Source organism: Rhinolophus sinicus, linkage group LG01 (genome assembly GCF_036562045.2).
Source record: "Rhinolophus sinicus isolate RSC01 linkage group LG01, ASM3656204v1, whole genome shotgun sequence".
Classification (NCBI taxonomy): Eukaryota; Metazoa; Chordata; class Mammalia; order Chiroptera; family Rhinolophidae; genus Rhinolophus; species Rhinolophus sinicus.
In genome coordinates this window covers 200268514-200292842 of record NC_133751.1, presented here as the reverse complement: position 1 = coordinate 200292842, position 24329 = coordinate 200268514, and the positions used below count along the sequence as shown (strand labels likewise).

General features: G+C 37.2%; 1 protein-coding gene across 10 annotated transcripts in view; it reads left to right on the top strand.

Moving 5' to 3' along the window:
- SPHKAP (SPHK1 interactor, AKAP domain containing) overlaps positions 1-24329 on the top strand; it is a 122152-nt gene that overhangs the window by 26238 nt on the left and 71585 nt on the right. For all 10 annotated transcript variants that reach the window (XR_012490111.1, XM_074314449.1, XM_074314452.1 and 7 more), the window contains 2 exons: positions 1343-1448; positions 19992-20105. Coding sequence is in view for 9 of the 10 variants with exons in the window: in XM_074314449.1 (XP_074170550.1) it covers positions 1343-1448; positions 19992-20105 (220 nt within the window). In the remaining variant the exon portion in view is untranslated. The remainder of the gene's footprint in view (positions 1-1342; positions 1449-19991; positions 20106-24329) is intronic.

Below are 24329 nucleotides of genomic sequence, written 5' to 3'. Positions count from 1 at the left end.
GTTCTCAATGTGGCAATTACTCAGAAAATATATATATAAATTTAAAACAAAACAGATTTTCTTTGAATTACTTTGTGAAATTTTTACCTGAATTCATGATGTTGCATAGCATGAGCAGAAGTCATTTTTTAAAATGTCATTCATAGCAATTAATAATGGAAATACTAACAGACTATATTCATGCACTGCTTCACTTATGGCTAATTACAAAGTAATGGAAATTGACTCATTTAGAACTTAAAATATGAGGGATACATATTAGTTAGAAATACATCGCTTGTTTAACCAATCTACATGGTACTTCTTTTAAGAGAAAAATTCTATGTGGAGGGTTGATAATTACATAGGGAATCATTAGATCATATTTTTTTAAATGTATTTAAATGAATTATACATGTTCTATGTGGTCAACAACAACAAAAATAAAATGTGTAGACTTGAGATATCAGTACCTTTTTAAATCCTAAATTATATTTTCAGAGTAGAAATATTTAGAAATCCTTAAGACTCAGAGGGCTTTTTGCATTTAAACTGAGCTCAGTTTAAATCCCCAGTCATATCATGAACAGCAGGTTTGGTAATAATTTCAATTTTTAACATATCTTAAGGATGTAGAAATAATGTTAACTTTTAAAATACTTATACAGCCATGAATATAGTCGAGCCTACCAGAAATGGGCAGAGAAGATAGGGGAAAGGGATATAAAGTCTAGAATTTTAGAGGCAGAAAAGTTAAGATACTGCCTCCAGCCATAGAAATGCTAAAAAGAAGACCTGATTACATAACGACCATTTCTTTTTAGTGGATGGAATAATTAACATGTTGTACACCTTACATTTCCACAATATTATATGTTAAATATATTTTAATTTTTTTTAAAAAAGAGAGATAATCTGTGTTTCCAAAAATCCATACTCTTTCTATGGTACCATCCTGCCTCCTGATTCAAATTACTTTCCCCCTCATTTTGAAAAATAAAATGAGTAATTTTTTTATGTGTTGTTTTTGGCCTAGCAGAACTGACATGGCGATCGGAAAGACGTTATTTGGGCCTTGAAACTGCTTAAGAAGAAATGTTAGCAGAGCTAGAAGTCAGGCAGATGCATTGCATCCATCTAAGCAGCGTTTGCAGTTTTAGATTCACGATAGAATAGTTCCTAGTGGATCCGTCAATTACAAAAGTGAAGCCAACACAGAAATGTCAATATCCCCAGGGAGGAGTTGCAGCGTCCAGCACGATCTGAAAAGATGATTTTGATAAACCCGAATGTGCTTCTTTCTTTCTGAATAAAGAGATGGCTCACTGGAATGTGTTCTCTTTTGTGTTTGGGGCACACATAGCAACCCGGAGTCACCCCTGATGTGTGAGGTCTCGACCCCGCAGCAGCGCGTCGCCAGCGGCAGCTCCGGGAGCAGCCTGGGGAGCTCCATCACCGCGTGTAAGAAGGTAACCGCGCCTGGCGCCACCCTCTTCTCACCTTGAACTTGAACACTAGTTTAGTTTGACTTTGCAAGCACTTTTAATAAAACAGAAAGAAAAACAAATAGTCCACAATTTGCTTGCCTGGATTACCCCTGATGACACTTAAAAAAATGTAATTCAGGAAATAATCAGAAAACTCAAGCACTTCAGGAAGATAGGACTTGAGAATTCTAAGTCTCCGGGATCACAGCACCTCAACCCCAACCTCTTCCTAAACGTAGCCGCGGTTCACAGCTTTTTGGATCTCCATTCAGAAAAGTGTTCACAGGTTTTGAATGGCTCACCTTATCATATTAAGCCCCTAAATCTGTGTCTAAGAAAAACTCATAGCTGTTCTCCTTTTGATATTTTCTTAAAGAGAAGGGTACGGTGCTTGGCTTACTTATTAGGAGAAACAAAATTACATTTTCTAGAATATAGACTTTAAAACTGATGAATATTGCTTTCAGACATTTGCAGGAAGTTGTCATTTGAACAACATAAAATCATCTAATTTAATGACCTTTTTTTTCCCAGCCAATTCAACTTATGGCGCAGAAATTTAAAGCAAAACGCCCAATTCTCTACCTAACGCTTTTGCCACTATTTGATGCTGAATTCTAGAGGAGAATGTGTTTCTTCTCATCCAGAGTTAAAGGAAACCACACTGGATTATTTGATTTATTATTTTAAAAAAGCTAAAGTATAAAAAAATACTTAAAGATGTAAATTAAGACAAATTCTGTTACTAAACATATTGTATATGTATATACATATTATGTATGTTTACATAATGTACATTATGTATATTTCCCTGGAAAAGTGGGAGTCATATTCATTTCTTTAAAAATCAGGTCTGGAAGATGCTGGAAGAAATGTTTAAGGCTGGATGTCTACTTAAAAAATTAAACCCAAACGCAATCATCTACTCTAAAGGACTTCATCAGTGCATATATATTGCATATTTACAGTATATTTACAAATAAGGATTTAAAGTTTTAAATATAATCCCATTCTTTCTACAATTATTTCTAGAACAGCTATTAGTAGGTTGAGCCATATGAAATTGCCTTTTTCACAGGTCAAAACTGACCAAATTTTGGCAATTTAATATGGCCCTACCTAAATACAGTCAAAATTCTGTAAGCTCTTGGAGAGAGATATAACGATAAATCATAAATGGCCCCCAACTCTTAAAGAATGTATTTTGTAGTTTGGGAGATAATGCTGGACTCGTGAAAAGTCAAACAATATTTCAAAAGTTAAAAAATCATTATATAACTGTAGAGTAATAAGTCAGGATAGTATAAATAAGGAGATAAACTAGTATTATGGGTATTAAAACCTAAGAATAGAGACAGACCCTGGGCCTGCAATAACCAATAACCTTCAGTGGGGAAGTGGATCTTAATTTGGACTTCAGAGTGTGATTAAGGTCTGAAAGAATGAAGAGAATATCCAACCACGTTTAGGAAGGGCTGCTGCCAAGAGATGCAGAAGTCAACACCTTTGTGTACTAGCAACACTTTTCTCATTTCATAGTGCATTTCTTTCATTTCAAAAATTCTCTTAGGCATACGTAAGATTGCATTTAAAGACAATTTAGTAGCTATCTATGCCGCTTGTCATACACCATGAGGGCTCTAACAGTTTTTCTTCCCTTCAAAAGGGTAACTCACCAATGTTTCCTTCTTTCTATCTAGAACATAGGCCCTTAATGAAACGACATTGAATATTGAAGGATTTAATGCCTTTATTATATTACTACAAGCTGATTTAAATAATTACTGATTTTTTTAATCTTGTTAATCACAGATACTGGGGACTGAGGAAGTGAGGACCTATATGTTCATAAATGCACATAGAACGTATGTTCTGTCCAAAAAAGGCAAAAAGAACCAGGACAGCTGTATCTTAGAAACAGTAAGGCTGTCCAGCTGAGTCACCTCTCTTCACAGTCAATCAACCTCCAATAAGAGTAACGGAGGTAAATGAAATCTACTGGTAATTCCCCAAACTCATTTCATGGAATAGCTTCATCTTCTTCCCCATCAAGCCTTCGATCAGAACTGACATATTGCTAATTACCTGGTGGAAGAAATAAAACACGGGTCCAGAAGATAATGCATTAGTTGGATAATCAGCCTCTGAAAAATTGCAAATTGACTGAATTTCTTTCATGGGCTTCACAGTGATCTCTAAGGCTTTCAGGAATCTTACCCAGTGCACTTGCTTCCGTTTCTCTTTGCTGTTGGGGAACTATGGTCACTGGAATTTGTAGCTGTGAAAAAGCCTTAGCATCAGGAAAAAGACTTTGGTGGATTTATCTGAAGGAGGAACTCCTTAATATATACTTTTGTCAGTGAGGGACTGCCTTTCCCCAGAGCTAAGATGACCACACCACCGAGCCACAGTTTACATATATTTTCTTGGTATCTTGTTAACAGACCTCCTTTTGCTCCCAAAAGTGCTCTGGCATGCACCCTATGTTATATGACTATCCTACCTCCAGCTTCAGAATGATCCTTTCTCTCCCTTCTCTCCTGGTTCTAAGTACTAGGAAAGTTAGATAAATTCACACTGAGGTTTTAGTGATCGCAGAGCTTAGTATAGTTGTGACAAATAAAATATGAGGACGGACACTAGAGCCTTCCGTGGTATCCCTTGAATTGTATTTCACATCAACATTCCTCATGTTCCCCCTTTTCTTAGGACAGCTCCTTTTTATAAGACAAATACAGCCACCATTATTAAACTGAATTATAGGGATTTTTTCATTAAATGAACTAAAAAATTATACGTTATCCCTTTATATCTGTTAAACTCTATGCGAACAGTCTTTATGTTCCCTCAAAAATAAATCAAAATTTGTTATTTCTAGGGAGGCAGTGGGATGTCGTGTATCAAACCTGACTTGGAATCCAAAGACTGAGTTAGGTCTTTGTTTTCTCTTCTTACTGTGTGATCTTAGGCCACTGATGCAACTTCTCCGACTCAAATGTCTTAGGGTTGGTCTGAGGTTTACTACAAAAAGTTTATATAAGCCGTTGGCACACATAATTGATGCTCAAAAGTTTTAACTGATTCCAAATAAATGATCTTTACACAGGGCAATCTATTTAAATAGAACTTTAAAACTAATCTGAACACAGCATGCAATGTCTCCTCGTTGTTGAATATCTGTTAGGTTTTCCTCTACTTTGAAAGCATTTTAGTCAATGGCATGTCTCCACGATGGCTGGACATTTTCAATCCACTTTGTGGGGTGAAGATTTGCTATGTGGGATATATTGGAACCATGTTTCTGAATGGGATTTGTGTGAGGAAAGAATTGTTGGAGAAAAGTCAACACCCCAAATATCCTCTTTTTATGTCATGCTAATGAAATCCACCTTAAAGTTGGACTTATCAAAGGCAGCAGACTGAAAACATGTCAGGTTCCCAGAGGCAGAGTTTGATCTTAATATGACATCTGATCAGCTCTTTGAAGTTTCAAGAGTTTTCTTTGCCGTGACTGGCCTCCTTTAAACTGATTTAAATGCTATTGACAGCAGCACAGATACATCTGGAGAATGACAGAATGGATGTCCCTTGATGCTTCTTCATCTTATTATATAAAATACACTTTCATCTAAGCCCATATCTTCTTGATGACATGTAATTAACAAAAGCAATTTAATTAATGTGTGCAAGCACGGGCATACAAATTGGGGGGCTCTTCTACAATCTAATCCATTTCTGTAAAGACATATTTATTAGTCAGAATTGTATTGCTCTTGGCCAAAAGCCTCAACTTTCAGGAAGCACAGGATGAAAAATAGCTATAATATTCTGTATTTGTAGAAGCTGTCTCCTTAAAGGAAGGACTTTTTAAAAATTAAATAAATAAAATGAAAAACAAAATCAGCATAATTGAGCATATTCACCTTTTTATAGAAGGAGGACATTAGGTTTTTCCCCTGGAGTATAAAACACTCACAGCTCTGTAAACACTCTCTTCTGATCAAGTGACCTGGCACGGGTCTTCAGGCTCAGCTCGTAATATCAGAGGACGGCCTATCCAAATTTTGTCAAGTGGCTGGGTGTCCTGTTCCAGCGCCCTTCTGCAGGAGTAATTAGGGGCATTGAAGACACACGGAGATTTTTAAGAAACGAAATAGGGAATCATCTCAATAAAAGTGGTATTTCAAGAAAGCTGATCTAGTAGACCTAAAGAGAATTCCTTAGAGTGATGGGAAACTGGAATCTGGGATGCCGGGAAAGGTGTGAATGAGGGCATGGGGGAGGAGAGGTGGAACCTGTATACAGACAGTGGAAGGAGAAAAAAAACAAACTCTGTTGAGACACATGTGGAAGTCAAGATCAGAGGACGCGATGGCAGTGAGTTAAACAGAACTATGAACTCTGTTTAAGTGAAGACATCCATGTGTGGATAGGTACCATTGAGGTCATTGGGAAGTGGGCCTGAGAGACGAGCGAGGCAAAGATGTCCATGGATTCAGATTGAGCCCAGATGCATCTGCAGAGCCAGCCACAGAATCTCTTCTGTAGGCATTTTCACTGAGGACATTTCTGTATGTCCTGAAGCACCCCGGTGTTCTGGCCTCAGTGCAGTCACGGCTGCACTGAGGCCAGAATGCAGGTAACGAGGGCTCTGGTAAGGACTAACCTCCTCTGCCTTCAGCAAAAACAGGTTGAAATGATGACCATCTTCTCCCATGTTGAAAGCAGCCTGGTCCACACTGACACAGGGGGTGGAGCCACATGTGCTCCATGGAGAGCTCATTCTTTGGAAAACGTCAATTCAGCAATCCCACATGGGAACCTTTGTTCAAAACTATCAATTATGGCTTATTTTGCAGTTTGTATCTGATTTTGGTTTCTTATTCCAAATTAATAAATCGGTTCCTTAAATCCAGTAGATTTAAGGACTCATATTCAGGATGCCGCCCCACCTCTCACTGCTGCCAGCAATTGCTGTACAGTCTTTAAGATTCCAATGCGTTGGTTTTAATCTGTTCTCTACTGCTCAGTTCCTTGAGTGTCCTTGTTGCTATGCATGAAGAACTCCTGGAAGGATCTTGCTTGCCTTTTCTTTTCTTTTCTTTCTTTTTTCTCACCCAAAAAGTAGGACTCTGAAAACCCAAAATAGCTTAGGACATGCTGTGGAGTTGAGGGTGATATTGCACCATTGGAACTGGGCAAATGATCTTTCCTCTGAATTTTTGTCACCCAGACCTTTATATTGCCGTGTTTCCCCGAAAATAAGACCTAGCCGGACCATCAGCTCTAATGCGTCTTTTGCAGCAAAAACTAATATAAGACCCAGTATTATATTATATCATATCATATCATATCATATCATATCATATCATATCATATTATATATTATATAAGACCTGGTCTTATAGTATAGTAAAATAAGATCGGGTCTTATATTAATTTTTGCTCCAGAAGACAGATTAGAGCTGATGGTCCAGCTAGGTCTTATTTTCAGGGAAACACGGCATGTACTATCTCTAGCCAGAAATGGAAGGGGTCTAAATTTTTTTTAAATGTCTAATCTGGCATTCAGAATTCTCCTTTCTGACTTTGGGTATTTAAAGGCAGACTTGCCATCCCTGCTTGTTACCACTAGAGTGAAGGATTTCTCTCTTTTCTTTCAGCACCCCCTCATCTAAGAAACCCTCTCGCCTTTGTAGTCCAGACTAGACACTGTGTTCCCCACCAGTCCTAACAGCATCCCCTGTTTCTGTATCCTGCCAAGCTTGCCCTTCTGATTAAAGTGCCCAGTTTTTGCTTCTGCCAGTGTCAGGATGGGAAGGAAGGATACGGCCCAGATCAACTTGAACACTCCTCTAAAAGAGCCCTCTGGCTCATGAATCCCTGGGAATGAGCCCCCTCATTCGTGTGCCCACATTTACAAGGCTTCTCTCTGTGTTTTGAGAATGAGACCCACCCTGAAAGACCCCTATGAGGACTCATACTCTCCAGGGTGGAGGGCTTCCAAGAAGCAAATTATGTGTCCATCAGTATATACCTTAAAAGGTAGTTGTTTCAAGTAGCTTTTTCCAAAGAAGAGAAAAGAGTCTGAGGAATGAGAATTGCCACTTTCTTATAACTGCCAAAGGCGAAAGGCATGTCCAATACTCAAGTGATACACGGCCATTAAATCAGGTGTCCCTTTGTCCAATGGCAAATTCCGCACCACCTACTCTAAACCATCCCAAATCAATGGCAGGCCTTGATGGATATCATGTCTTTTCCTACATGTGTTTTTTCTTATATTTTACTTCTCCTAACATTAAAAATCATATTCCCCTCACTGATCATATCAACATTACAGTATTATTCTGGTTCTAAATAGCAATTAATCAACTGTTCTCTATTTATATGCCTAATTTGATTCTGGTTAAACCATTGCTGACTATTCATAAATTATAATATATTTGCATTTCCTGAGTATAGCTGTTTTTGTAACTCTTGCATTTCATGCTTGAGACTCCAACTCTGTTATTATTTTCACGTGGAGAAAGCTCTGATCAATTTTCAAAGCATTCTTCAGCCAGCTAGCATCTGTGTGATATGGCAAAAATAAACAAGTGTCATTTGATACTTCTGAATTGTCTTCTATGCTCGTATGCCATTCTTGTGACTGCACTGAAATACAGTGCTGTTTTCAGGATAGAAATAATTGTGTGGCACAAGGAAAGCAGACAGCTGTCTGAAACTGTCACTAAAGCGGCCTACTTTGTTTCTTGTCACATCAGGATGCACCGTCGATTGCATACTTGGGGACATCAGTTTCAAAGAAGAGAGCCATTTTGTTTATGAAAATCTCCATTGAATTCTCAGATAGTTACATCCCTTTGTCAGAGATATTCATACATCACTGTATTCCATATTTATTTACCAGAGGCAAGCTTCGTTCGACCAGGCACGTATTGCTGGAAGTCTTCCATAGACTAGGACTCTCCTGTTACAGTGAGACAGTTTATCTGGAGGTCAACCATTAGTGTATTTACAATGAGGTATGACAATGTGCCTTCTTTCTTATCTGAAGGTATTCCCTCCCACCCTTCTTCACAGAAGGATAGAGAATGAATGGCAAATCCACTGACCATTTCCTTCCCAACCAACTATGTCTTTGATCTGGTGCTCTCTAGGCTCTTTCCTCCTTCTTGGTAATGAACTGTTTTGTTCCAAGGCCTTAGAACTCCATTATTCTCAAATATTTTTCTAATAATCAATTACAAGCTTTCCAAATTGTAGTAGAAATCAGTAGTATAACACAAGAATGCTTTATATTCAATCAAACAGATAATCATATGTCCTATGAATTAGCAAACATGATTATTCATACTTTGAAAAGAGTTTCTCCTTTTGTCAAAGGGGAAAAAATACCTAAGAACTCAAGCAGTCAGCCAGCGAAATCACCCTTAAAAGGAAAATGTTATCTTAATATTTAATTAAACCTTCTAAGAAACTGAGACTAAACCATTGAGTTTCCCATGCTATTATTTTCTTCTACATAATAGCTTTATTTCCAGTTTGTATCATTTTCTCTTCTCAGAAGTTCACTGTGCTTTAAATAAGCATTATAGTTTCCCTGTGAAGTAATGGAAAGGTATTATATGCCAGAGTGGAAAACAAAAGATTACAGAATTCTCAGAAAGTTTGCTAAGTTATAGATTAAATCAACATGAAATTAAGTGTGTAAAGTTACACAAAATCTTCTGACTGCTAGTCGTGTGTGTGTGTGTGTGTGTGTGTGTGTGTGTTGGGTTTTAAGCTATTATAAAATTTAAGTTAGCCATTAAATATTATGTAAGCCAGTCACTAAACATTCCAATATTGTAATAAAAGAATTTGGTAAAATCTTAGAGTGTGTCAAGACATCAAAGAATATTTGGCCCAGCCTGGCAATAACTATCTTTTCAGTGAAAGATAAAACTTTTTTCCCACCACCGGATACGTCATCCTCACCGCTTCCCCCACCTCACACTCTGCACCAGCCATACAATCTCTTTGCTGTCCTCTGCTAAACGCAACACGCACACTGCTGCTTCGAGCCTCCGTTTTTGCTGATGATTCTGTCAGGTGTGTGGCTGGCACCTCCCTTCTTTCAGATCTCTGCTCAATGTCACCCTCAGAGAGGCCTGCCAGAAAATACTTTCCAAAATAGCATCTCTTACTTTATCCTTTTCTCTGGCTTTATGTATCGGTCACAGTAGGTTTTTTTTTTTTTTTTTCTCTCTCTCTTTCTCTTTCTCTCATATACATAACATTTATTTGATTATGGTCTGTCCTCCCCCAATAGAATGACAACAAGACTGTGTTTGTTTGTTGTAAAAACATCAGGTACTTAACAAGTAGCTGCTGAATGAATGAATTACAACTTAATATGGATGGCGTTAGCTTTCTCTTAGACACGGCATTCCAAAGTGAGCATCAAATACAAGATCTAATTAACGATTTAGGATTTTATGAATATGGTTTGTGCCCATATAGAACCCAAATTAAAACTTTGATTTTAGAAGAATCTTATAAGGGACAACGGATGCATCTTAGAAAACTAAAAGAAAAGTAAACCATGATGAAATCCCACTACACACCTAGTGGAGTGGCTACAATTAATTTTAAAGCAAAAACTGACAACATCAGATCCCGACAATGTTGTACAGCAACTTAGACTATCACACCTTGCTGGTGGACATAGAACAGGGTAAATCCACTTTAAAAGACAATGCATTCTTTTCTTATAAAGTTACCACACTACGGAATAATCTCATTCCTGGGTACCCACCCAAATAAAACAAAACCTTCAATTCAAACAAAACCTTGTAGACATATGTTTATGGCAGCTTTCTTCATATTCACCAAAAACTAGAAATAATCCAAATGTCCTCAATTGGTAAGTGAATACGTTTAAAACACCTGTGTCCATCCATGTGATGGAATACTATTCAGCAATAAAAGAAAACAAACTATTAATACACACAACAATGCAGATGAATCTCTATCACATTATAAGTAAAAGGTATAGGTCATAAAAAGCTAGGTACTATATGATTCCACATATGTGACATTCTAGAAAAGGCAAACTTTTAGGGATAGAAATCAAATGACTCGCTGTCAGGGGCTGGGAATTAGAAGCATTTGACGATAAGGAGCAGAAGGACATTTTGGGGGGTGATAGAGCTCAACCATTGTTCTGCATCTTGATTAGGATGATGGTTACACAACTATGTGTGTTTTTCAAAACTCACATAACTTTACACCAAAGAAAGGTTAATTTTATAGGAATGTGATAGCGCTGTGAAGAAAATGTTACCTGCAGTAGAAATACCATTATTATAGTGTCTCATCACTATGTTGTTTTGTATACCTGAAATTAATAAAAATACAAAAAGGTAGGTGATAGTATCTGATGAGTAGCTGACTTCATTCTAATCATCTCTTCTCCCTGCTTACCACTCACGATGCAAATCTCACTGACACATTCACACTATAGTCTTCTTGTGTAAGAAAAATGTACTTGGGTTTCCTAGCGTCTAGAACAGCAGTCGAGGCCTGGAGATTCTTCTCTGACTGATGCCTATGACACTTCTAACGGGATTCTCTGGCTCCCTTTATGCTACAGGTCTTCTTGCTTTTTCTGTCCTCACATGCCACTCTCATGAAAATTGCGTGTCACATTTGAAAGGATGTTTTCTTGGGACAGTACTTCTAACCCTTTTCCCTATCATGACACATCTTATTTTTGTTTTTTTGTTTTCAACTACAGTTGACATTCAATATTATATTAGTTTCAGGTATACAGCATAGTGATTAGATAATTATATACTTTATGACGTGATCGCCCCAATAAATCAAGTACCCACTAGGCACCATACATAGTCATTACAATTCTATTGACGCTGTTCCCTTGGCTGTACTTTACATCCCGGTGACTATTTGGTAATACATATTTTAAACATAACATTTCTTTGGAACCCTTGAGTAAATAGACAGCCAGGGGTGCTTGCCCTGAAATGGCCACCCCAGGCCCTTTCCAGCTTGCAGACTGCTGAGAACATCAGTGTCTCAATATCCAGTACATCTTAACCTCTCTGAGTCTACCTGTTCGGGGTGGAAGCAGGGGATAGGATAAATCTCTGCTTTTGAAGAAGAATGAATTCCTTGTTCTGATTATATTATTCAGTTAATTTAAAGCAACAGTCTGTCATTAATCATGATACATGCATTAACCAAATACAGTATTTTTTGTGTGAAATTTCCCTAATTGAGGCTGCTTTATGTCTTTATACTTACATTATCAGAAAATGAAATGTGATAATGTTTTGATAGTACCGTGTTGCCCCGAAAATAAGACCTAGCTGGACAATCAGCTCTAATGCGTCTTTTGGAGCAAAAATTAATAAAAGACCCGGTATTATATTATAGTATATTATATTATACCCAGTCTTATATTATAGGAAAATAAGACCAGGTCTTATCACTGATATATGGTATATAAACCAAAAACAAGAAAAGAACAAGACAAACAAATGAGAAACAAAAACTCATAGACACAGCCAATAGTTCAGTGGTTACCAGAGGGTCAGGGGGAGAGGGGGGTGGTAGATGAGGGTAAAAGGGATTAAATATATGGTGATGAAAGGAGAACTGGGTGGTGAACACACAATGGGACTTATAGATGATGTAATACAGAATTGTACACCTGAAATCTATGTAACTTTACTAATAATTGTCACCCTAATAAACTTTAATTTAAAAAAAAAAAAGACGGGGTCTTATATTAATTTTTGCTCCAAAAGATGCATTAGAGCTGATTGTCCAGCTAGGTCTTACTTTTGGGGAAACACGATATAGGACATAGGACTAGAAAATGGGGATCTTGTTCCACATTAAAATTCTTTGTTACCTTGTACTAAAATCCTTAAAGGAAATAAAAGACTTGCAGAAATATAAAATATTGTGTGCATAGATTGAACTTTTAAATTTTCTTCATATTAAATAAATCATATGATAAGCTCACAGGGTTTTTTCTGAAACATAATCATTGCAAAGGAAAATTACAAGTCTATATAATATCAAATGTAGGAAGTTTTGGTATCAAACAAACAGTTGCTCAGTACCAACTATACTCATATGCTGAGACAAGTGTGAGCAATAAATTGAATAATATACTCACATATTTATACAATACTCATATTACCTAGTGGGAAGAAACAGATATACATGCACATTCCAAAATTCTGAGGTAGAAATATTGTTTTCATTATAAAGATTTCACAGGAAGAGAGAAACATTTGATATGGGGTGAGGGCTTGGTTTCAATCAGATCTTGGTGATTGAGAAACAATGCTGATGAAAGTTCAGGGGAAAGATGGAGAGATATGAAGAAAACCACATGTATCATAAAAACTATGAGGTGATCTCTTTACTTAACTGGTAGATTATAGCGGAGGGTACATGCAGGGAAATAATTGGAGATAAAGCCTGGAAAACTCCTAAATTGTGCATAGCACAATATCCTAAACTTTGGAGCTTAGTAAGTATTCATGAAATTATTCACCAGTGAGAGTTGAGTTAGGATCTGTCTTGAATGGTAGGCCATAGTTTGGCAATAATCCCATAAAATGGTGGGCTCACTGATAGCAGATATTATCTTTCTTCTTGTTTCCCAGGGCCTAGCCTAGTGTCTGACAGAACTAGACGGTAAAATACTCATGTTTGTCGTGTCCAGTAATCAATAGAGGTAAGGTCCTGGGAGAGAATTATGTAATATCAGTAATCATATTCATAATAATAATGATGGTTTAACACCTCAAATAACCCTTTGCACATTTATTATGTCTAATGTCTAGTAAAAATTCCTCATCGTCAGGGGCAACACCACCCTTATTTTGTCAATGGCAAAAGTGAGTCTCAAAGAAGTTAAGTGACTTGCCTGCCTGAGGCTGCAGTTAATTAACAGAAAAACTGGAATTTGAAACCAGGTTTGTCTTTGAAACTTAGGTACTTATCCCTTATTCTGGTTTTAGTGAGCTGGGTGGATCTGGGAGGTAAGGGGTGATAGAGAGAAGGGATAGACCATTACAGCATGAATTGTTTGGTCCCTGTGAGTGTCCAGCCTTCCCTAACTGCCCTTCCCAAGTATCATCCCCATCGCTTTTATTCTCTACCACTGCACCATGTTGAATTTCTTCTTATTACCTACCACGATTTGTAATTAAATGTGTGTGCCAATGCTCCTTTATTTACTGTGTGGCTCCCATGCCAGATTTTAAGCTCCATAAACATGGAGATCAGTTCTGCATTATTCACTGTTGCATTACCAGGAGACTAGCCCATAGTATGCACTTAAATGTTAAGTGAATTAAAGAAGAAATTAAACTGTGGTGAGTAGAATATAAGACTAGAAATAGACAGAGAGGTGCTCCAGAGGGCATGAGAGTAACTAGAATTGTCCGGCTGTTAACTGCAAATAGGGAAGCCAGAGAGTCAGGTTTCTTTTAGGGACTGGAATTGGGGAAGGAGGGGGCTTGGGTTTAGACACAAAGAGTCCAAGGTAACAGCAGGAGATCCAAGAGTAACAACTAACAGTGAGAACTGTGAAAAGCCAAGTTCTAGAGTAAGGTCGAAGCTGAAGCTGTAGACCAATGAGTTGTCCTTCCAGGTGGTACTTAATGTCCTGAAAGTCAGCGCGCTCTGAGGAAATGACTGAGGGGAGTAGAAAGAATAACACAGTGAGGCCCAGAACGAGAGGGGACCCTCCCCTTTAGGATGTCAGAGGAAGCAAAGCTAGTTAGAAAGAAGGACATGTCCTCCCCAGCCTCCCCAACTTCTCCAGACAGCTCAGATGCCTCTTTCAACACTTTGGTCAAGTGCACCCTCCCACAGGTGCACCCTGGGGGATCGCTGACCTGGGCTGCCCTTGATGAAAGCATCTGCTTTCTTTATCACCGTCCTGTGAGTGCTTGTTCTCCCCCACTAGAGATTAACTCCCAAAAGGGCAGCAGTCATTTCTGTTCATCGTCATATTCTGAGTCAAGCATCAAATTGCTCAACAAACCTTTGTTGACTGAATACTAACTTAAGGAGATTAGAGAAACAGAAGCAGAAAATGAAGACTTGCACATCATACATAATAAAGAAAGAGAAATTGTCAACAGTCATGCCAAGATCAAAAACATGTTAAGATGGAAAAAAATGTCTGAATTTCACTGCATTGTCATAATAATCGCTACCACATATCAACTGCCTACTCTGTTAGGAGACTTTTACAAATATTTTGTTATTTGAGCCTTGGAACAACTTTCTGAAGTGGCTTTAATTGTCCTCCTGCAATAGATACAAAAAACAAGTCCCACAGAAATTAAATGACTTGCCCAAGGTCACTCAGTAAGTGATGAAATGGAATAGAATTTCAATTGTCTCCAAACCTCTGTGACCACCCATAAGTTACTGTCTTCTCCTATTTAACTTAACTTATTTTTCTAATTTTAAGGCATTGCTCAGCAGTGTTTAGAACTGTGCCCAGGTTACTCAGAGTCTATTTCACCCTCCCCTTTCCATATCAATACTAAATTCCCACAACTCGGTTCTCTCTGTTTAAAAGGAAAGTGGTTATAAAATAGCGCAGAAGGGTTTTTCTTTATCACTTAGGACACTCGTGAAATTTTAAGAGAAAATGTGCCATTATTATTTCAAACTTGTGAATGCACAGCATGCCCATTATTAGCTCTTCATCTGAAATAAGTGAACCTGCAACTAAAAATAGCAGATAAATAAATGAGCCATTGAGAGCCTGGTGAGTTTTATTCTTTTCCCCCTCAGAAAGTGACTCTCAGTGGGGAGATTATATTCATAAAGCTTCAGAATCATTAAATTCTCAAGCACATGTTCTTCCTTCAAGCATTTCTCTTTTTCTAATGGTTGGTCTAAACCATTAAACCAAAAGCATTTCAGAAGGTAAAATTGCTTAACATACAATGCTAAGCGGTTTATTGAAGCCTGCATTTTCATGCTCTTTGCTTATTTGGCTCTTTAATGTATCTGGAAAGGGAGAGGAGGGAGGGATGAATGGAGGCGGGAGGGAGGGGGAGACTTACTGGATGTTCATTGTAGAAGGGACCTTCCCATGACTTGATTTAATTGTTTACAAACAGCAAACTGAGGCTGGGAGCTAGTGCATGACTTGACAACACAGAAAGTAGGATCAGGACTGGAACTCACTCTCCCGACCACTAAAACCATGGAGAGATGGATAAATGCTTAGATCTGGATTTGGTAGAACCCAAGGATGAGCAATCATGTAATTTTACCATCTTGCAGTGGAACGCTGCCTAATGCGAGCTTTGGGGCCAGACAGCCTGGCTCAAATTCTGCTTCTCCACTAACTAGACAAGTTATTGACGCCTCTGTGCCTGGGCATCCAGAATAACCACTTTTCTGACAGTTTATGTTTATGCAGCCCTTGCCATGTGCCAAGCACTGTTTTTAAGTACATTTAATACATATATTAGCCCTTAAATTCTACCTCACAAGCTAGAGGTTTAATTCAGATAATGTAAATTAGAGCCTTAGCTTAGAGTGTTCTCAATAAATTATTTGGTCAATCATTAAAGAATACAAGTATTAAATAATTAATAATATCTAAATATTAACAAAACATGTGAAAGCAATATTTTCAGTATTATTAATAATATAATCAGATGCACGATTTTTTAAATTATGATGAATAAAATTCAAATTTTAAGGTTACATAGTGAATGAATACGCTCACCAACCAAAGAAGCTCTCTTCAAAACATTTCTTAAGCATTGAAAGACCTAGACTTCATTTTAAATTTCACTTTCTCTCTCTGCCATGTCCGCTTCCTTTAAAGCAAAGAGCACTTAGAGAAGACACTCAATACCCGGGGGTATGGATCTGCCAAGTGGGAAGTCCTTCTAGCATTTTCCACTGAGTAAGCAGGTCCATAAAGCTGTCGCTTTTTCCCTTACTCCAAGGCTAGGGCAGAACAAGGTCTTTGTATATTTTCAGTTATTTATTTTTCAAATGTAAAGGACCCAACAGATTAATCTTTCAGTGCTCATTTCCCTGTGTTAGAGAAGTAGTGAAATGCAGGAGAAATCCAACGGGTAGCCAGCAAGTCTCAGTCACATCATGAGACAGTCCCTTTCACAGCTTTGGGAATCTCGCAGCATGAGGCGTCAGGCTGATGCTTTTGGACGCCTTCATCTCTGCCTCTCTGTTTCCCACGGAAAATATGCCAACCCAGCCCATGCCTTTTCTGAAGGACCCAAGTACATTGTGTCTGAACTCTGTCCCACTTGTAAGTCTGATCTAGGACAAGAATAATTCATATGCTCTTGTAAGTGACAGTTGCTTTCCTCTGTTGACATGTTTTGTTGCAACCATGATACGTACTATGGTACCCTGAATTTATTAAAATATAGAAGGGGTCCAGGGCTTAATTTTTGAGGAGTGAGCTAAGAAGTTATTCTAGTCAGAGGACTTATTAAACTGCATTGTAAAGTATCATTAACGGGTATGTTTATTGGATGCTTTTACTTTAAGTCTTTAACTTGCTTATGATGCAATAAGTGAAGGGTTTGTTTTATTGATGGATGTTTCAAATTCTAAAGCTCAAAGAAAAGTGAAGAGCGGAAGCTAATAACATATGTTTGGTTTCAGTTAACTCAAGTCAATATAAAAGCATCTTTCCTTTGAGAAATTAAAACACTGATAACACTTGCCAAGTGGATTAATTCAGTTACTGTAATTTACATCACAGACAGTTTCTTCTTAAGGAAAAATGTCACCTCAGCATCTCATTAATGAAAACTAACTTTAGAACAGAAGTCCATAAGAAAAGGTAGTTATATTTGCAAATGCTAGATGCACATAACGTTTCAGAAACACATCCTGAATGAGACCCACGTGTATAGGTTATGGGAGGAAGCACTGCTAACTGATGTCACTCACAGGCCTTGGTGTCTTCAAAAACAAACCAAAGTCAGCCTCTGAGTAACCTGAGCAGAGACTCTCATCTCTGCAAACCTCAAGGTCTCCATCTTCAAAATGACAATTTCTGTGAAGAGCCTGAACTTTAAAATAATTCCTACCCTATAGCATTGTAATAAGGATTAAATTTACAAAGTTAAAAAATACTATGTGACTATTTTAGCACATTTCCCAGCGTACTCTAAGCATGCAAAAAAAATATTAATAGTAGCTGTAACTATTAATATTACAAAACGCAGCACCAAAATTACACCTTAGACGAAAATATTTGCTCGAGAAAATTGGTCTTCACACATCTGAAGTGCTTTCCATCCACTAATTTCAGGCGAAGGCATCCAATTTTCTATTTTCCTTTGTCGCTCCTTTCAAATAGTAACAATGAAAACCATGTATTGAGAGGATAACCTGCCATCTGCGTGACTTATCATCTCACTGAATACCCCAATGATCCCACCAGGGGGTATTACTATCTCCATTGCCAGGTGTGGAAACTGAAACTCAGAATTCACCTGAGCTGCCCAAGTTCATCCTGCTACTAATGTACAAGCTAGGTTTTCAACTCAGTTAGACCACCAATGCCCGTGCTCTTAAACTCTATCCTATGCCAGAAATAAGAGGGACTGGTGGTGGGGATGTGGACTGAGAGCCTGTTTCTACTCTAAATAAAGTTAATCTAGGTCAATGGTTCTCAGATTTTTTGAGATCAAAATTGCTTTGGCCTCTAAAAAAGTTATTGGGGGCCTCACGAAGCTTTTGTTTATAAGGGGGGCAATTATTGATATTTTCATATTATATATTATAGAAGAAAGCTAAGAAATTGTTTATGTTTGTTTATTCACTTAATTTTAGCTAACAATAACAATTTAAAATGACAATAATCTATTTTAAAATATCTTTAAAATAATAAGAAATAAGCCCATTAAATGTTAACATACACATTTTTATGTAAAATACCTATGTTTTCCCAAATAGAACATTCTGGTGAGAAGAGCGAGTTCATTTTACATACTTAGCAAAAGTCTTTAATGTCTATCTTAACAGAAGACAGCTGGACTCTCCTATTTGTGTCTGCATTCATTGGGTTGCACTTCATTGACTGCTAGAGACCACGAGAGCGAAAAAGGCAAATAATGCCTCATTATTATTATAAAAATAGTTTGAAAATAGTCTGAAAGATCTCAGGGATCCCCTAGGAGTCTCAGCCCACACTTTAAGAACCATAATTTAGGTAAAAATCTTTAAGAGAACCGAGAAATTCTATTGCCAACGTTACTCTGCAGTAGTAACCCAAGTTCATTACTCAACTAACTACCTGCTCATCCACAAAGTGCCTCTGCTGTTCTGGAAAAGAAGGATGAAAATTCGTCATCTCTAGGTAATAATAAACATTGAGCGGGAAAAGATTTAAAAGTAATAATATCACCTGGCTAAAACATAAAATGTAATAGAAAAAAATGTGTCAGAAATATATTTGGTTAACTCACTCTTCAGAGACAAAACTTACTGTGTTTTTACCTTTACAGAATAAAAGAAGACAATCCTTTGTTGTACAAAGGAAATGTAATTGAAGTGTCATTCTGTTTTTCAGGCATTAACCAAACTGATTAAATCTGTTATATTGCTTAAGTGAAGGTACTAGTCAAATGTTAGCAGACATGTTACCTAATAAAGTAAGGGGTACCAGGAGAGCACTGGAAATCTTATATAAGATGAGAAAAAGTCTTATAAAATATTTGGGTAGTGTTACGATACATTAGACATTGAATCATTTGGTTATTTATGAGATTGTATCTTCAAAACGTTTTGGCTAAGAAAAATGATGTTTCTGCCTCGCTTTAATCCAAGCCCAGAAACAAGGCATCTGTAAATCATGGTTGGTTTTGTTAAATCATGTATTCAAATTTGCACTGCTTTACCATAACATACCGACATGGAAAAATGATTGCTGTCATACATTTTACTGATTCCTAATAATTTTTAAACTTAACATGGCACCATAGGTATTCTAGAAAAATTGTACCCTATTTCATAGATAGGTTAGCAAGCTGAAGAACTCAATAATTATCATTTCAGTGGCAGTACTGCACTAAAAGGAAAAAACACTACCTCTTTTAAAATCGAAAATATTCAGCATGGGAAAGAGTACTAACACTAACATGAAGTCTGATCCCCACTGCCAACTGAACCATTCCCCCAAATAAGCATTTGACTGACAATTATGCAGAAGTAGCATGTACACTGATGTTTCCAGATGCTGGATTTGATGACAGGAGAATCATCAGTATTAACTAACATCAATGTGTTCCTCTAACGTCCATTCCTGGTTGAATATTTTACACAGTCTAGACTCGGTACAATTACCTTGCAAGTTTCTTCTAACATCCAGATGCTCTGGAAAAGAAAACACCTAGTTTCCTCAGAAAAGAGATGTTTGTCTAAACAGAAGACCATGAGGAATAGCACTAAGAAGGTTTTTCTTGGTTCCCTCAGGTTCTTCGCAGCAATAGCCTGCTCGAGTCTACAGACTACTGGTTGCAGAATCAGAGGACACCCTGCCAGATTGGTTTTCTGGAAGACAAGTGTGAAAACACAACTTGCGCTTCTGTAAGTAAACGTACTCGGGGTGTGGTCTGAGAAAAGAGGGAATCGCCCCTGTACACAAACCTTGGACAGATGTTCCCTAATTCATTAAATAGCAGGTTGGGAACATCTCCTTTTGAAAGTATGAAACTGGTTTATAAGGACTGTTAACAAAACAATATGCAGGGCTCGTGTTTTGACTCTAATTTTGCTCATTTCAACAGGTTAATTAACCTGATCAATTCTCCGAAAAGGAAAGCTGTGTTTGTGTTTTCAAAACTGACTGAGAAAAAGATTCAGAAACAGAATTGTGTAAGAAATATAAAACCATGCAAGAGCTCTCTAGGATTCTTTTCAATGTATTTTATAACTCTGCGAGTAGGTACTTCCCATCACAAAAATTGTGTGAAATTTTTCTACCATTTTTATTATAAGTTATAGTCATTGTTTGAAAACCTTTTCAACCTAAGAAGTACACAGGCATGCATTTTAATATACTGGAGTTAAGCTTTACATACAAAACTTTCCTTTTCAAGGGAACAGATGCTCTTATCCATAAATATAATTCTTAAGGCTTAGAACGTGAGTACATATGGTTGATGTGAAATATGCTCTTTCCTGTATGTTCTATAAAGCTGTATGTTTCATTTGAATTGAAATCACCTAGCTCTTATGAGGTCGTGAGCTCCCAAGTTTGAGGGAGAATATTTCCAAAAAGGAGAGAAATGTAATTCTCATGACTAAATTGAGAGCATTGGCTCTGAGCTATTCCTGGAGGGAAGTTGCATGCCAGCATTTCTGTTAAAACCAAAAAAAAAAAAAAAAAAAAAAAAAAGAAGAAAGAAAAGAGAAAAAAAGAAAGAAGAAGAAGCAACTAAAATGGGATGGAGAAGCTTTATATATATAATGAGCAGAACCAGAAGAACTGGTAGACAAAGGACGCAGAACATTTCACACTGCAGAGCTTCATAGCACAAGGAAAGCTGAGTCCATTCAACAGACTTAATTTAATCTCTTTGTTTAGGCAAATGATTCTGATTCTGCTACTTTTAGGACTTTTGATCACTTGTCCAGAAAACTAGTTGATGACTAAAAATTTGGGGGGAAAACACAAAAGGATTAAATAGCAAGTAATTTAATAGTGATTACTTCTTTGCAAATTCAATTCTGAGTTGGAAAATGTAGGTATTTCTTGATACAGATCTCTAATTACACAACTATAAATTGTAAAAGGAGAGAAATGGAGAATGAAAACTATCGGCAGCTACACTTTGGTTAAAGTTGTCATCCAAGCAGCTCCTGTATTAAGAAATCACCCACTTGAAAAAGGCACAAAAGTTGGGACACTAATAATTGTATAGTGAGGGGCAAAGCGGGTCTTCTCTAAACTTTATATTTTTGGAATCTAGATTGTAGATCTACTACAAGAAATGCTAAATTTATAGCCAAATTTAAGATTACCGTTAGATCTTCCTGAGTGTAAGAGAACTCTCCTTCCATCCCCCACCAATCTAAAGGACTCAAATTTGGACTTAAAATCATCTGACTTCCTTTCTTAATCCTTTGTTCCTCCATCGTGTCAGATGACATCAGTGAGGTTGAAATGATTACCCCTGTCTTTATGGCTCTTTGTATGCTTTCTAAAAGGGGAAAAATCTAAACACACACACACAAAAGGCATCCTGGAAGATTTATTTTCCCGTAGTAGTTTGTCATAATTGAAACTGACACAAATGTTAAAATTTGTCCATGACTCTAAACCTACATTTCAGGATCCCTATGAAAAACTAGCTCTAATCTCTCAAAAAGCATCCTGTAGTCACTGCTTCTTATTTTACAAGTCCTTTCTCTTTTTCCAGCTTGGCACAGATTCCTAGGATGGGGAGAAGAAACAGAGTCTAGAATTGGACATTGCTGAGGGGCAGTTATTATCTAGAGCAGAAATAGAGGGGAACTATAGAAAGAGCTGACCACGACAGGGAGTTCTTGATCAAAATAGCCACATAGAAGGAATAGCCAAAATGGTCAGGGAAAAAGGATTTAATTCCTTTGCAAAATAGATTCTCCACAGCAGCATGAAAATTAAACTGCAATTGGGGGGGGACGGTATTTTAAAATAATATCATCACTAAAGCTTAATTTCTAAAACTGTAGCTGAATAAAATCATCCTGAATCTAAATCTATTTACAAATAACCACCACAGAATCTGAGGAGAAATGTTGTCCCGTATTTTATTGCTTTGTACTCTGGGGGACTCTGTTCTGTGGGAGATGTGGCTTCTTTAACTAATTTCTTCCTGATCTAAATTAGTAGCCACCTTTTTCATACCCAGTTTTGATTGGCTTGGTATCCATGACACTGAACTCTAAGTTTCTGGATTTGCAGTTTCTTAAAACCAAATACCTCAGTGTACCAGTGTCCACTTTAAAATGTTATTGAAGGACAAGTTCAGACTTGGGAAACTTCCAGGGTGCTGTGTGCATGGGTCAGTATGGCTGCTTGTTCTCAAGTATCAAACAGTGAGTTTTAGTCATTATTGATAGGCAACTGCATTCATTTCACAGCTAACGTGAGAAGGCTGAGTGAAGGGCAGTTTTATGCAGTCAGTAACATGCTAGGTGCCCCAAACAGGAAGTGCTAGCTGGGAAGTCTGGCTCGGCAGCCCCTGAAAGTCACCCCACAAAATTTTTTCACAAAGGTATCAAATTTGGAAACCGTGCTTATGTTTTTCTAAATCGTGTTCTTCTATCAAACTATATATAATTTTATTTTCTTTCTGATTTGCCATTTTGGAAAAAAATCACATAATAGCTTCCAGGGTGTTTTTTGTCTCAGCCTGGTTATTTAAAACAGAAGAAATGTGGAGGAGGATCATGGAATTGGAAGCCAATCTCCCAACCCAACTGCTGAGACATTATGTTAATAGAAGTCCTTAGCACAAGTTGTAGGAATTGGACTTTTCAGGATTCATGACATTTTTTTAAATTAAAAACTAATTTAGTTACTTTTTAATCCACTATTGCTCTTTGCTATTTACTGGAATTTACATTTTGATTTTTCAGGAAACATCTTTTGATTTAATGCTTCATTAAAATTACCTTGACAATTCACATTATTTCTATTCATAGTTACTATCAAACTCTTTCCTTAGTGATCATGTTAGGACATTTGGTTATCACCCTGCAAGAAAAGTATACCCTCTAGCATGCATTTTAATTGATTAATCACAGTATCTGAAAATGTGTTGCATTTATCTTAAATTTATAGATAAAGTTCCCAAGTAGCCTTCAACATTCCACATGTGATATTGCAAAACTAAGGAGATATTTGACATTTATTCAGTGGGTCTCGGACGTGAATGCAGCCCAATGGCAACAGTGACAAAATATCTCAGATGGCTGCTTTTTATTTTATATTCTTTCCCCAAACATATGTATATCTAGCCTATTCTGAAATTAAAAGAAGTTAAGGAGGAGACACAAACTCCTCATTTGATAAGTTGGTCTAAGGAAGAATCTAGACTCACATGATCAAAGAAATACATATGTCAGTTACAGACATATGTATTTGTTATAGAACTGTGCAACTTTTAATGTGTTTTGTTTCCTTTGAAAATCAAGTTTGGAACTTATTTTTTTAAGTCCTTAATTTTAGACTTACAGAAAAGTTGCAAGAAATATGCAAAGGATTCCCAGCTTCCCCAAATGCTAACATTTTACTACATTTGCTCTATCCTTTCTTTTGTATCTGTATATGCATTGATATGAAACTACACATTTATGATTTTTTCTCCTAAAACTTTTGAGAATGAGTTACAGACATGATGCCTCTTTATCCCTACATACTTCAATGTAGAACATAAATATTTAAAATCAGCATTGAACCCAGACCTGCAGAAAACCTAGGTTAGGCTACTAATTCAGTGTGCACTGCACAGTGACAGTCTATAAATATTTATTCAACAATTTCAAGAAGAAGCTAAATACTGCTTGCAGAAAAGTAAAAACTCAAACACTGTTGGCAGAAGTCAACCAGACTGAGCCACACAAAAGCCTTATATTTAAGTGGATCCACTTTCCTCAGCAGACAGTTTAAGCAAGGACGGGGTTACAAGGAGCTCCCAGCCCCCACCTCAATAGATTATTCCCGCCAACTTCATCCAGATATGCTTTTCAAGAGAGAAGTTCTGGTAAGTTCCATTTATTTCATCTTGATATATTTCTAGGGGTTTTAGTATCCCCGCCTTA